Below are 15022 nucleotides of genomic sequence, written 5' to 3'. Positions count from 1 at the left end.
CCCCCCCCCCCCCCCCCCCCCCCCCCCCCCCCAGTTCTCGCACCTTGGTCTAGCTGGTTGCTATTGCTGGCTTCAGTGTTGCTGATTTTTATCTGCACAACTCCAGAGTTTCCTCCCAGCTTCAGATGCCCAAGTACTGGGAAATCTAACCCAGTTTTGTTTTGTGTCGTCTTTACCTCCCCCTATTTGACCTGGATATCTGAGTACTGCCTGCTGGCTGCCAGTCCCTGAACAACTTTGAAACTTCAGCTTCATCTGCTCTGGGCCTTTCATTTCCGGAGCTTCTCTTCTCCTCTCCCTTGAAGTATTTCCCAACCAGAGAAGATTGGTGAAGTGGATATTTTTCTTTCATCTCCCCCCCTCTCCATAAGAATGCTCTTCTTAGGTATTAAACTGCCTGCCTGAAGACCTGTTCCCCCTCCCACCTCGTGTGTATTTTCCTAATGCCACCTCATAGGTTGTTCCCCAAGTCTTGTTCCTTGAAAGCCCTTCAAGAGACTGAGAGGTGAATCTGCCCCAGGACCCCAGTGAGATGATCTCCCGCTCCAAAGACCTGAGTGTGTCTCCCTAACTGTAGTACTCACATCAGCCCTTCTCTTCTTAACCACTTGTGGGAACAGTCCTCCACTTTCTGATTGGGAAAACCATACTCTTATTAAATGTAATCTGTTCCATAAAGTTCTGTCAGGAACTATGGTGTTTATCGTCATTGGAAGACTATAGCTGAGCTCCTTCAATTCTCATTACCTGCTGTGATAATCAGGTTTGGTGTTTTGTTTTGTTTTGTTTTGTTTTTTCTTTTTAAAATGTGATGATAGTATATGAAAAAGTCAGGCTTTTTGTTTTTAATTCATTCAACTAATCCTGAAATTCTGGAAGTGGGATCCCTGCGTGGGTCATGTTTGGAATGGTTTTATGAGTTTATGCCCATTTGCTGGCTTCTGATATAACAGGTATCAGCTGGCAGAGCACGTAGGTGTCAAAGGGAGGTCTGTGCTTGTCATTTGTGTGTCGTTCCCTACCGTGTCAGTGGTCTCGTGAACCGATGGAAATAGTGACTGAGTTAGAGGTTTGGTTGGTAGGTGTCAGTCCAAATCCTAGGTAGAATGGGCAGCTGGTGGTCTTGCGGAGGAATGCTCCCCCGCGTCCAGATCAGTGAGCTTGTTTGTCTCTGTGGCCAGGTGGAGGCATGAGAGCTGGGAGGTTTCAGCCTTCTGAGAATAGTTCTGCCTTTCATAATCCAGCTCCTTTCCTGCTTTTCTTGTTTGTTTAGTTTAAAATATTTTTAGGAAGTGGAATAATGTGGCAGTTAAAGGCATGGACTCTGAAGTCAAATCAGTGAAAAGTACACTTGCTTGTTCTTTTTTTAAGTACTTTTGTTGAGGTATAATCCAACAGATCGTACATAACATACTGTTTATCTATTCAAAATACACACTTTATGGTTTTTAGGATAGTCACAAAGTTGAACAGCTATCACCTGATTTTAAAACATTTTTTATTGCTCCGAAAGAAACCTTTGTATACATTAGCCACCACCTATACATACACACACACACACACACACACACACACACACACCAATCCTAGGCTAATCTTTCTTTTGTCTTCAGATTTACCTATTCTGAAACCAAGTTTGGTAGTATTCACCTATAATTCCCAAACTCAGAATCTGGGGCTATAGAATAAGATCCCTTTTCAGAAACAAGCAAAAAAAAAAAAAAAAACTAGATTTGCCTTTTACTTATTCTGGACATGCTGTATAAATAGGGTCACACAGTTATTTTTCCTTTCATGACTGGCTTCTTCAACATAGCATATTTTCAGGGCTCCTCCATATCTCAGCATGTCAGTTCTTCGTTACCTTCTGTTGTGCCCACTGTAAACCTGCCTGCCTTTTGTTTAGCCATTGAGCGGTTGATAGACGGTTAGGTTATTTCTCCTTTGGGGCTATTATCACTAATGCTGTTGTGAACATTCATATATATAGGGTGTTTGTTTTTGTGATGTGGGTCTGTTGCCTACGTTAGTTTTGAACCCCTAACTTCAAGTGACTTTCCCACTTTAGCTGCCTCAAATGCTAGGACTATAGGTTTATACCACCAGCCCAGCTGTATACAAGTTTTTATGTGCACGTGTGTTTTTGTATCTCTTGAGTAGATACAGATACCTAGAGGTAGAATTGCTGGGGTTTCTAGTATCCCTGGGCTTACTATTTTAGCAAACCACCAGTGGTTTGTTTTTTTTTTTTTTTTAAGTGGTTACACCATTTTATATTTCCACTGGCAGCATATGAGGGCTCCAACCTCTTCACATCTTTTCAAACTCCTTTAATTAGAATCATCTCAGTGGGTATGAGATGGCATCTCATGGTCCTGCTAGCAATGGCTCAGAGAAAGGTGCTGTATATCTTGCTGTGCTCTCGGGACAGCGGGGTGTGCACACATGTGCCTGTGAGTTCATGTGTGCCTGTGCACCGGCTCTATATTAGGGGTCTTCCTCTGCTGCTTTCTACCTTATTTTTTGAGACAGGGGCTCTCAGTGAACCGGAACTCACTGATTGGTTAGACTGACTGCCAGGGAACTGTGGGGATTGGCCTGTCTCAGGCTTTCCCAGGATTAAAGGTGTGCCCACCTCACCTGGCTCTTACATATGCTAAGAATCCAAATTCAGATTCTCATACTTGCCTAGCAAGCACTTTACCACCTAAAAGCATTGGGTCTCAACCTTCCTAATGTTCAGATTGTGGGGACCCCCAACCATAAAATTATTTTCTTGCTACTTCCTAACTGTAATTTTGCTACTGTTATGAATTGTAATGTAAGTATCTGATTTTCAGGATGTCGGATATGTGACCCATTTGGCTGTCCCCACCCACAGGTTTGGAACCACTGTCCTAGAACGTCTTGTGTTTTGAAATTCTAGTATAACAAAGTTCCTGAATAGATATGCAAGGTTCTAACAATATTTTTCCCCTGCCCTTACTATGACTATTTCCCTCTATGCCACCCCATAAGTCACCAGTGAAGCCCAGGTCCCTGTGAAAGGAGTATTTAAAAAGAGCAGCTGTTGGACACAGCTGTGCTGAGAGGCCTCCTTGCTAAACATTTGCCTTGTTATCTTTCATACTGAGATGTTGGCCTCTTCGTTGGTGAGAGCTGTGTGCACATGGGGTAACTTTAATTCACCCATCATCATCAAGATCGGTTTGGGCAGAATGGGAAGGATGTAGTTGAATTCTGATTGTTGAGCATGCAGACGTGAATCAATGCACACTTCAATTTTTAATCTTATTAGCAATTATTTCTCCCATCTGATAGCCTTAGCTCTGAAAATCACAAACTGTATTGGGTTCTACAAGAACCACAAAAGTGAAATTTAAGGCCTTGGGCTCAGAGTGTCCTTTAATAAACTTCTTTTGCTGAACCATGTAAGTGTGAACCAGCTGTGTTACCTAATTCCAGTGCTGAGGCCAGCAAGGGAAGATGCTGAAAGACTTTGGCAGTTTTTGCATGGATTACCTCTGATGCCAGTCCAAGATATGGCAGCCTTTTGGCTTCATTGGAACCCCATTTCGTTAGTGCTGGCATTGTCTGGCTAACTAGGTTCCTTACAGCTCTTAAGAACTACCTTACCATTTGATTTGTATTAGAGACGGAGGTAAATCCCCACACCTCAGATGGCTCAGCCATCAAGAGCATTACCACTCTTCTAGAGGACCCACATGCAGGTCCCAGCACCCATGTCAGGAGCTCACAACCTCGTGTAACTGCAGCTCTAGGGGGCTGTGATGTCCGGCCTCTTTCATGGGTGTATACTCACATATAGACTGAGATATAATTTAAAAAATAATATTTTTTCTTAAAATCTTGATAGGTGCCACAAAACTTTTCTAGTTTCTTGAAGTGAACCCTCACTTAACACATGTTCTCTAAGTTCCTCTGTGCTTAGTTTTACTTTAATTCAGAAGTTAATAGGCAGTTTCAGAGTTTATCATTTAGAATCACTTTAAGTCATGAACTCTGAAACTCTGCCTGTTCAGGACGATGTGTATATAGGTTTGGGTGAAATTTACAAGTTGGTGTGCTTCTAGCTCCGAGCATCTCTTTGGCATTTCAAAATAGCAGTGCTGGGGCCTCAGCTCAGCTGATAACATGCTTGCTGGTATGCACAGTCCTGTGTTTGATCCCCAGCACCACATAAGCCAAGCATGATGGTGCACACGTGTAATCCCAGCACTCAGGAGGATCAGAAGCTCATGGCTTCCTTCGCTGCATAGTGAGTTTGAGGCCAGCCTGGGTGATGTTAGATCTGTCTCCAAAGAAAGAAGGAGGCACATAGAGTCAAAACCAGTGATCTACTGTCTGACCTGGGGCTACATGGCTCCAGGTCCTGTGATGGGTTGGCTCTGTCTTTCTGGGCTGCCATCCTCAGCGTTTTCTGGTCTCTTGGTAGCTGCCCTGAGACTGAATGTGGTTTGTTGTTATTCCAACCAAGAGAGAAAGGAAGAGACCCTTGTCCCACATGTGTGTTAGTGCTCCTTCAGAGCTCACCCCTCCACCAGCAGCTCACAGGACCTGGGGAGCCAGACCACTGAGAATGGCCAGGTCTTATAAACAAAATCCAGGGCCTGCTAGCAAAGTTTAAAAAAAAAAAAAAAGTTGATTGTTGAGTACCAGTGTCTAAGTAATCAATGACCTGTGGCTGCCAAGCCTTAAAATCTTCTTTAAAATCTTAAAATCTTCCCCCTGTCTTAGAAACACAAGTCCAGGGGCTACAGAGATGGCTCAGCAGCTAAGAGCAGTACTGCTCTTCCAGACTACCACCCACATGGCAGCTCACAACCATATGTAGCTCCAGTTCCAGGGGATCCAGCGTCCTCTTCTGGCCTCCACAGGCATCGAGCATGTATGTGGTACAGAAATATGCATGGGGGTAAAACACTCATACGCAGCAAAACAAGCAAAAAAAAAAAAACCTAAATCCAAGACAATTATGATAGCACACACTTTTAATCCCAGCACTAGAGAGGCAGAGGCAGGTGGATTCCTGTGAGTTTGAGGCCAGTCAGTCAAGACTATATGGTGATAACCTGTTTCCAAGGAGGGGGGATAGCCAGGGGTGATGGCGCATGCCTTTAATCCCAGCACTTGGGAAACAGAGACAGGGATCTCTGTGAGTTTCAGGACAGCCAGAGGGCTGTTAGACAGAGAAACCCTGTCTCAAAAAACAACAACAAAAGTCTGTTAATGAACTAGGCCAAGCCTACATTCAAAATATGTTGAGTGGCATTCCAGTTCATAATTAAAATTTATTTCTTCTAGCTTCATAAGACACTATTCCCAAATGTTCTGCTCATTTCATAAGGAAGTAATTCAAGATGGTGCTTGGGGTTAGTAAGAAGGCAGGAAAAGCTCTTCCAAGCCAGTGGCTGAGTTGCAGAGAAATGGAAATGATCTAACAAGATACTTAGGGTTAGGGATGCCTCTGGGTGTACAGGTAGAAAGGCCCTTGTGTCAAGCCGTCTGCAGTTGAGCGAGAAATGGACAGAAAATGAACGAACAGGCTGGCTATTCCAGAAGGAGCATCACTCTTGAAATATCTGGCCAAAGAGAGTGAGAGGAACCTGGCATAATTTTTTAAAGATTTATTTTCATTACTTTTAATTATGTGTTTATGTGTGTGTATGTCTGCATAATGATGCAGCTGCCCGTGGAGGCCAAAAGGTGATGGATGCCCTGGGACTAGAGGTATAGATGATTGTGAGCCACCTGATGTGGGTGCTGGCAACTAAACTTGGATCCTTTGGAAGAGCAACAAATACTTTCAGCAACTGAGCCATTTCTCTAGCCCCTGAGATAATTTTCATTGTCAGTCAGAATTGAAGGTACCAAAGGAGGCTGAGGCTTGGATTGTGCCAGATGCATGCTGACCACTGGCCTTACAGGATTTCTGAAGCACCCAGGGGCCTCATTTTTAACACTATCCTATCTTTGCAGCACGTGGACACTGGGAACTCTTACCTTTGTGGGTACCTGAAAATCAAAGGCCTTACAGAGGTAAGTGCACCTTGCCAGGTCCTGGGCTTGGAAAGTGAGTGGCGTGCTCAGCAGCACAGGGTCCAGTGCGGCCATCCCACATGGAAGTTCTTTGATTGTGTGGACCATAATACTGCAGTTTTGACTGTGCATCTGCAAATGGACAGCCAGAGTTTTTCCCCTTGGTCGTGGGTGTGGGTGAAATGAACGCTTGGCATGCACTCAGCCACTGAGCTGCACCCACAGCCCTCACAAATCACAGCATAATTGATTAGTCATTTTTTTAATTGTTTTTTTTTTTTTTTTTTTTTTTTTTTTTGAGACAGCCCAGGTTGGCCGCAAACTACAATTACCCTGTCTCAATTTCAGGAATGCTAAGATTATAGCTATGCACTCCTATGACTGGCAGTGTTAATCCTTTTTTTAAGAAAAATGATATGGACTAGAGAGAAGGCTCAGCAATTAAAAGTGCTTGCTAACCAGATTTCAGATCACAGCACTCACATAACAAGCTGCTATCCAGTGCACTTTTTAAAAAGATGTATGTGTGTGTTTGTTTTGTCTGCATGTACATCCGCACACCAGGAGGAGGTATAAGGTCCCATGGGATGACAGTTATAGACACAGTTATAGATGGTTGAGCTGCCATGTGGGTGGAGGGAATTGAACTCAGGACTTCTGGTAGAGCAGTCAGTGTTACTTAACCACTGAGCCATCTCCACAGCCCTCCAGTGCACCTTTATAAGCCCACCTCCAACTAGACAGAGACTGAAGAATCTCTGGCGCTTACTGGCTTCCAGCCTAGCCAAGAAAACACAAACTCCAGGTTTAGGAAGAGACCCTGCCTCAAAGGAACATGTAGGAAGTGATAGAAAAGATGCCTGGTAGCCTCTTTTTTTTTTTTTTTTTTTTTTTTTTTCCTACAAGCACACAAACCTATATTCACATTCTCTCACAGGCACAAACAAAAATCTTGCTGAAAAAAAAATAAAAAGGACCAGAGAGATAGTTTGGCGGTTAAAAGCACTTGTGAATGAGCCAATCTTCCTTCCCAGGACCCACAACAGATAGCTCACAATCACTGTTAACTCCAGCTCCAGGAAATTCGACATGCTCTTATAGATTCCATAGACACCTGCACATCTGTGGCATATATACACATGCATGTGCATAGATAAAGAAAAAAATAATATAACCTCCAGCCTTGCCATGAATTTAATAGTCTTTGAGGTAGTCATCAACTACACAAGAGCTAAGGTTTTTTAAATTATTTAAACCTTGTGGTTCAGCCAATTGTGTTGGCACTCAGGAGACAGAAGCAGGTGGTCTCTTTTTGAGGCCAGTCTGGTCTACACAGTTCCAGGACAGCCAGGTCTACACAGAGAAACCCTGTCTCAACCTAAATACATTCTGTGGTATTGGAACAGTGAAAAGCAAGAGTCTAGTTTTCAGCCTGCTGAGCAAGAGGAGAGTGTTCTGTTCTCTAAACCTCAAAAGAGTCCTGAGATTTAGAAGGCAAAGAAGAGCATCCCTTCCTTTCCCTTAGTGGCTAAACAGGAAGAAGAAGGAAGCCTAACTGGCACTGAGTTCCCTGCCAGGCTGGCTGGGCACAATGTTGCATCTTCTCTTGTCCTGTATTGCTTCATGTAGTCCTGATTGTCCAGCAGGACTGGACTGGGCTGAACAGCCTCCAAACCTCACTCAGCCCTTTTCTAGATTTGTGATCTTTAATTTCCCAAGTCTCTTTCTTTCAGCCTCTGCTTAAAGGAGAGTGAAAAACCCCTCTCTGCCTCATCAGATAATTTGTCCAGGTGGGGACATGTTAGAGTGAGTTGTATATGTGCCTAGTGCCACAAGGCCAGAGGAGGACATCAGATCCTTTGGGACTAGAGTTAATGCAGTTGTGAGCCTCCATGTGGGTGCTAGGAATTGAACCTGGATCCTCTGATGGACCAGCATGTGCTCTCAACTGCTGAGCCACCTCTCCATCCCACCTTATTTTTTTTCTCTTAACAACTCTTAACAGCTCAGTTTTAAAAGTGGCTTCTCTATGAGTGGTTGTGATTTTACATTGCAGGCATGTTTTTTTCTTATATAAATTGTTTTTAATCCATGATTAAGAAATTTTTTCTAGAGTATCTAAGACATTTCTTCCAAAGATGTTTCCAGTCCTGAAAATGTCAAGAATAGGCATAAAGCCAGGTTTGGTGGCACATGCCTGTAATTCTAACACTTGGGAGGCAGAGACAGACCGATCTCCGTGAGTTCAAGTTGTTCTTGAACAATCTAGTGAGTTCTAAGCCAGCCAGGGATACATAGTGAGACCCTGTCTCAAACCAAAAGAAAAAAATAGGTATAAATAAGGGGCAAGGAAGCTTGAGGGTGCGTGAAGGGTTGGCCTGGGGTCAAGGGAGACTACGCTCTGTATACAACTCTGGAGCCTTTTCTGGTTGCACCCAAAACACAGCATGAAAAGCTGTGCTTGGCTTTGACTGTACAATAACAGAGTTTACTTGTGGTAGACAGTACCCAGATTCTCTTCTAAGAGACCGGAGCATTGCAAGTGTAGTCAAAGGGGGGAGGGTTGGTTTTTTCAAGACAGGGTGTCTCTGTGTAACCTTGGCTGTCCTGGACTCTCTTTGTAGACCAGGATGGCCTCGAATTTAAAGAGATCACCTGCCTCTGCCTCCCTGAGTGCTGGGATTACAGGCATGTGCCACCACTCTTGGCTCAAACAGTGGTTTGGGTGTGTTAGCAATGTAGTTGATCTTGTCAGAGCATTAGAAAGAAATTATAGAAAGACTGGTTATCCCTGAAAGGTGAAAATAGACAGGAAGCAAGAGAGCACAGCTTTGGGAGGCCTGGGGTCCTAGGCTCCATCAGCAGGACCAAGATAAAATGTTCATTCAGTATCTGAATGTGTAGCTTAGTGGGAGTGAAATTACTCAGCATGTGTGGGTTTAGATCCAGGCATACTGCAAACAAACAAACAACAGAAATGTACATTTAATGTCTTGCTTGGATATTTGTTTTTGCTCTAGGAATATCCGACCCTTACAACCTTCTTTGAAGGAGAAATAATAAGCAAAAAACACCCTTTCTTAACTCGCAAGTGGGATGCAGATGAAGACGTTGATCGGAAACACTGGGTGAGTAAGGCTGTGCTGCACAACAGAAGACATCTGGAGAACTGGCCGGCCTGGACACAGGGCCTTGGTCCCAGCAGAGTTAGTCAGAGCCTATTCCTGAACAAGCCACCGTTGCCCCAGGTCTGTTAAATATTGGGTAACGAGAACAGTTCTTCAGTTCCATTCACAGCTTTGTGTGGCTGTTAGAACCTGGGTAATAACCCCTGTTCTAGCCATCTTTTATCTACTCTTCCTTTCTAGCACCTCTTTATGGTGAAGCCCCATGAAGCAGGTAGCAGTTGCCTCTCATGCTCTGGATGGCCTACAGTGGAGATGTGGGTCATGAAACCCAGCAAGGGCAGAGTGCATTGCTTCTTTCTGTCCATCCTAATAGACTTGGGGTGAGCTTAACCTACACCAACCAGACACTCCTGAGAAATTCAGATTCCCTGTCCTTAGCAGTCACATATGTAGTGTCCTTATTCCCCAGTGGCGAGTATACCAAACAACCTAGGATTACTGCCCTGCGGTCTTTTCCTTGGTTTATGTTTGTGTCTTTACCCAAGACTTATATCTTCAAAAAGTTGGGTTTTTCCTATCACACCAGCCTTTGGCTTAGTCAGCCATTGTCAGGTAGGGAAGAGTACTTGTTTGTTTGTTTGTTTGTTTGTTTGTTTGTTTGCTTGCTTTGAGATAGGATCTTCTTCTGTGACTCAGACTGGCTTGAAAATGTCAGTGACCCTCTTGCCTCAGCCTCCCAGGTGCTGCAATAGCAGATGGACGGCACTGTGCTCAGCGGGATTTTTGTTTTCAAGATAAGGTCCTGTGTTTACCCTGAGTTTGTGGTGTGGGATAATACCTGTACTACAACTTTGCTGCTGTAACCTAGAGTTAGACATGCTGTTGCACCTTAGACACACCTATCTGTGACACTTAAAGCTAGGGGCGTGGTTATCCAGTCAGGATTCCATATCCTTATGACAATAGTTATGACCTAATGTATCAAACTCTATTATAGTGCTTTGATTCCTGCATATATTAAACTTTAACTGTTAGCCTTTTATTTCAGTTGTTTTCTTAAAAAGTATGTGCTTATTTTGAAATACTTGACTAGAAAACTCTGTAATGACACTCATAGCAGGAAGGCAGATGTTAGCATCATCTTGACCCTCTTTTAGGCCCTTTTGTGTCTGAGGTTGCATGTTATAAATTCAACTGATTTTAGATTGAAAATGTTTGGGGGAAGTAACTCATTTATTCTCCTTTGCAGTACAAGAAAATGTTAATAAAAAAAAGAAATTGAGGGCTGGAGAGATGGCTCAGCAGTTAAGAGCACTGGTTGCTCTTCCAGAGGTCCTGAGTTCAATTCCCAGCACCCACATGGTGGCTCACAACCATCTTTAATGGAATCTGATTCCCTCTTCTGGTGTGCATGAAAACAAAGTGTTCATATACATAACAATAAATAAATAAATCTTAAAAAAAAAAAAGAAAGAAATTGTACCTCAGACTGAGGAGATGGCTCAGCAGTTAAGGGCACTTACTGCTCTTTCATAGGACTCAGGTTCAGTTCCCAGCACCACCGTGTGGCAGCTTACAACTGTCTGTTACTCCAGTTCCAGGGGCTATGACACCCTCTTCTGGCCTCCTTGGCATATACATAGTACACATACATACGTGCAGGTAAAATACCTGTACATGTAAAATAAAAATAAAACTTAAAAAAAAATATATTGCCAGTGACATAGGCCTTTAATCTCAGCATTCCAGAGGCAGAAGCCAGCATATCAATGTGATCTTGAGGCCAGCCTGGTCTACTCTACAAAGTGAGTTTCAGACCAGGCAGGCTATACTGCAAGACCCTGCCTTTAAAAAAGAAACTGTGTCTCTACTGAGCATACACAAGCTACTTTACTTTACTTTTTTCTGCACAGTACAGTACAGCTGTCTGTGAGCATCGGCACTGCATTCCAATTTCCTAGTGACAGCTGAAAGTATAGAAGTATAATGTATACAGCACAGATCAAGCCACATTATCTGAGGGACTGTAGTGTCTGGGGAAGTGGTGTCTATACAAGGTCCTGGAATCTGTCCTCTGCCAGTACTAAGAGATGACTACAGAGTTTTAGGGGACTTTCTGGTTTGGGTTTTATATTTTGGTTTGATTTGATTTGATCTTTTTACAAAAATTGTGTCTTTTAGGGGGGAGGGGCATTGATTATATGGTTGGTTGGGTTTTTGAGACAGGGTTTTTCTGTGTAACCCAGACTGTCTTGGAACTCACTCTGTAGATCAGGCTGTCCTTGAACTCACAGAGATCCTTCTGCCTCTGTGTGTGTGTGTGTGTGTGTGTATATATATATATATATATATATACACACACACACACATATACAGAGAGAGCACCTGTGGGCACCTGTGTGGGAGGGCGTGGGTGTGTATGTGCGGATAGCCAGAGGTCAGCACAGGTATCTTTATAGTGCTGCACGTTTCCGGAGACAGCCTCTCTGAACTGAGAGCAGTGCTAGCATTATAGGTGTACACACCATTCCTGGCTTTTATGTGGGTGATAGGAATCTAAACTCAAGATGCTCATGCCTACACAGCAAGTACTTTCTAACTGAGCTATTTCCTCAGTCCTTTTGTTTGAGTGAGACAGGATTCTCTATGCAGCCCTGGGAAGTCTCAAACTTGCTGTGTAAACCAAGCTACCTCCAACTCAGAGATTCTCCTGACTCTGCCTACTAAGTAGAATTAAAAGTACATACTACCATGTCCAGCATGGTTTTTTGCTGTTGTTTTGGGGGTTTTGTTTTGTAAGTCTAATGTAGTCTAGGCTGGCCTTGAATTCCCTGTGTCACTGAAAATAACATCGAACTCCTGGTTCTCCTACATCCAGGCTTCCCCAGTGCTGGGACTCACTATGACTCTTCTTGCCTCTCTGTATTTTTGTTTTGTTTGTTTGTTTTGAGACAGTCTCATCATGTAGCCCAGGCTGTCCTAGAACAATGTAGACAAGGCAGTCCACGAACTCACAGAGATCTGTGGGTCTCTGCTTCCTGCGTTTGGGATTAAAGATGTATGTCACTGTGCTCAGCGCCATTCCATGTTTCTTTGCTGAAATCCCACTGATCTATTTTACCTTGTGTGTTCTGGTAGGTTATTCTGTAACTGTGGCCGTTCCCACCCTTTTGACCTTATCCCCTAGCTGTGCTTACTAGGCACACCATCAAATAGTGCTATATCCACTTTGCTGTCCTCTCCAGGTGTCATGAGCTCAGACGCCCATATTTCCTCATGTCGATCACTGAGGCTCTTTTTTTGTTGTTGCTTTTAGGGCAAGTTTCTGGCTTTTTATCAGTATGCAAAATCATTTAATTCAGACGACTTTGATTATGAAGAACTGAAAAATGGGGATTATGTCTTCATGCGGTGGAAGGTAAGATTCTGCCTAAGCTATTTCCCTAAACTCCATATTCCAGGTCTTAAAGCGCCCAGGCTCACTTCCTCTTGCAGGTTATGGCCTCCCTATCAGGGCCCTCAATGCCAAGTGCCTATCAGTGTGCCTTCATGGCAGGGTCCCTGTACAGTGGTAGGCAGCCATTGTGTGATGGCTCCAGAGTGCACCTGAGTAAGCTGGGTGTGCTATGTAGTGGACAGTGGGCATATTCATGCCAGTAGCCACCCCTGACCAGCGTCCCTGTCCTTTCATTTTCCCACCCAAGAATCCTGTGAACCTCCAGCATGAGTCATCGGGTGTTCTGGGGACTCAGGGACACTTGGCTTGAACTGAGTCATCACTGCATCCTATTCCTACCATCAGAGTGACTGCTCTCCAACCACATCCTGTACCCCCACATCCAGGGCTTCTGCTTTGACTGCTCAGGAAATGAGGGAATGGACCACAAGTTCTCCCCTCCTTGGCCTTTGGCTTGCTTTGGATTGGCCGTTGTCTGAGAGTCCTATGTCTCTTTGGCAGTATGCTATCTGCAGCCACATGACTGCAAATGCATGTAGCAAGGTTGTGAAAGAACACTGGGAACACCTGCCCACAACTGGTCCTTATTACCTGGTCTATGAGGAACAAGAAAGCTTCTTGAGTCTGGCACATTATAGTTTTCATAAAGACCACTCATCTAAAGTGGCCACTTGTCTGTGCTTTAAGACACATTCCCTTACTAGACAGTCACAGGATAGCCCACTGAGCTTCCCTCTCCAGCTCCGCTGCCATGCAATGGATATTTGCCCAGCACATGCTGAGCCTCTCCCCAGCCTGCTTTACAGTGGGGAACATGCCAACGAACCCTTTAAGCCCTTGCATTGATGGTGAGGTTAATTTTTCCTGTGCTGAGGATGTAACTGAGGGTTTGCACATGCTAGGCAAGGGTTCTACCACTAAGCTAGACCTCAGCCCTAAATTAAACTGTAAAATGATAGGTGAAAGTTGAATAAGGCAATAAAGAGTCCTTTAGAAAAGCTGGACAGGGGTCAGGAGTATAGTCTGTGGTAGAGCATGTGTCTAGTGTATTCACAGTTCTGGGTTTCATTCCAGCACTGAAAAGTAAATAAAAGCAGTTATAGCACTGGAGTTGTCTCTGAACAGTTTCTCTTAGAGTAACACATATGGGATTTTGGTTCACCTGAAGCCCTGGGGTTTCTAAACCCATCTCCCAGAGAACAGGAGCGAGGACATAGCTTTTCACTGCTTGCTACCAGTTCAGATGGCAGATTGCCTGTCTTTGTAATGTGCCTGGCACAAACGGTACTATTCCTGTGACTTTTACAAAAGGTAGAGCTTTGGTGAGGGTCTCTTACCTCAGAATGACCACGGACTGCAATAGATATGGCTCATTATTAGAGGTAATCAGAACCCAGTGACAGTTCCTGGGAACCAGGACTAAGATGTATTCTTTCCAGGTTATTCTGTCAGTGGTCTCTGAGAGGGGTGGGCAGCCAAGTAGGCAGAAAGCAGTATTGCTTGGTCTGTCCTGAGTGGCTGACCCTGTGGGCTCACAACAGTAGGTAGGATACTGTAGTAATATATGAGCTCCCCCCGCCCCCAAAACCAGGCAGAGACCCAGCGGTTGAATAGACCATGTGGTCACAGAATTTTTGTTTGTTGGCTTGGGTTTTTGTTTTGTTGTTGTTGTTTGTTTGTTTGTTTTTCTAGCAGTCTTTAGAACCCTCTGGTATCTTACTGCAAGGTGAGGTATGACTGATTCCATATCTGTGTGCAGGAACAGTTCCTGGTCCCGGACCACACCATCAAAGACATCAGCGGTGCTTCCTTTGCTGGCTTCTATTACATCTGCTTTCAGAAGTCAGCGGCCTCCATAGAGGGCTACTACTACCATCGGAGTTCAGAATGGTAAGGACCTGGTGGCCTGGGCTGCAGCAGGCGTTACCCTCCGCTCCAGCCGTCACATCTGAAGAGAGACTCTCGGTCTGCTCTGCCTAAATGTCATAGTCTGTGTATATGCTGAGGCCGTTGAGATGATCGCACATAGAACAGGGACTTTCTTATCTATAGAGTGAAGCAAACCAAGTGAAAATAGATATAAAGTAGTACAGATAACATTTCCAAATACTGTAAAACTTTTTAGACTTTATTTAATGTGATTGTATGTTTTTCCTGCATGTGTATATGCATACCACATGTATACCTGGTGCCTAAAGAGGTCAGAAGAGTGCATTGGATCCCCCAAAACTAGAGTTATGAATGGTTGTGAGACACCATGGGGGTGTAGAGAACCAAACCTGGATCTTCTGCAAGATCAACAAACAAGTGCTTTCTCTCTCCAGCCCCATTGTGTGTGTGTGTGTGTGTGTGTGTGTGTGTGTGTGTGTGTGTGTGT

General features: G+C 44.1%; 1 protein-coding gene across 1 annotated transcript in view; it reads left to right on the top strand.

The window, feature by feature from the left end:
- Positions 1-15022, top strand: part of Gid4 (GID complex subunit 4 homolog) — a 25001-nt gene that overhangs the window by 1545 nt on the left and 8434 nt on the right. The window contains 4 exon segments of the mRNA XM_055594203.1: positions 6001-6060; positions 9081-9188; positions 12505-12606; positions 14405-14535. Of these exon segments, the coding sequence (XP_055450178.1) occupies positions 6001-6060; positions 9081-9188; positions 12505-12606; positions 14405-14535 (401 nt within the window).

The sequence above is a fragment of the Psammomys obesus genome, unplaced genomic scaffold, assembly GCF_907164565.1.
Source record: "Psammomys obesus unplaced genomic scaffold, mPsaObe1.curated_primary_1811, whole genome shotgun sequence".
NCBI lineage: Eukaryota > Metazoa > Chordata > Mammalia > Rodentia > Muridae > Psammomys > Psammomys obesus.
The sequence above is the reverse complement of the archived record's forward strand: the minus strand, read 5'-3'. Positions and strand labels throughout refer to the sequence as shown.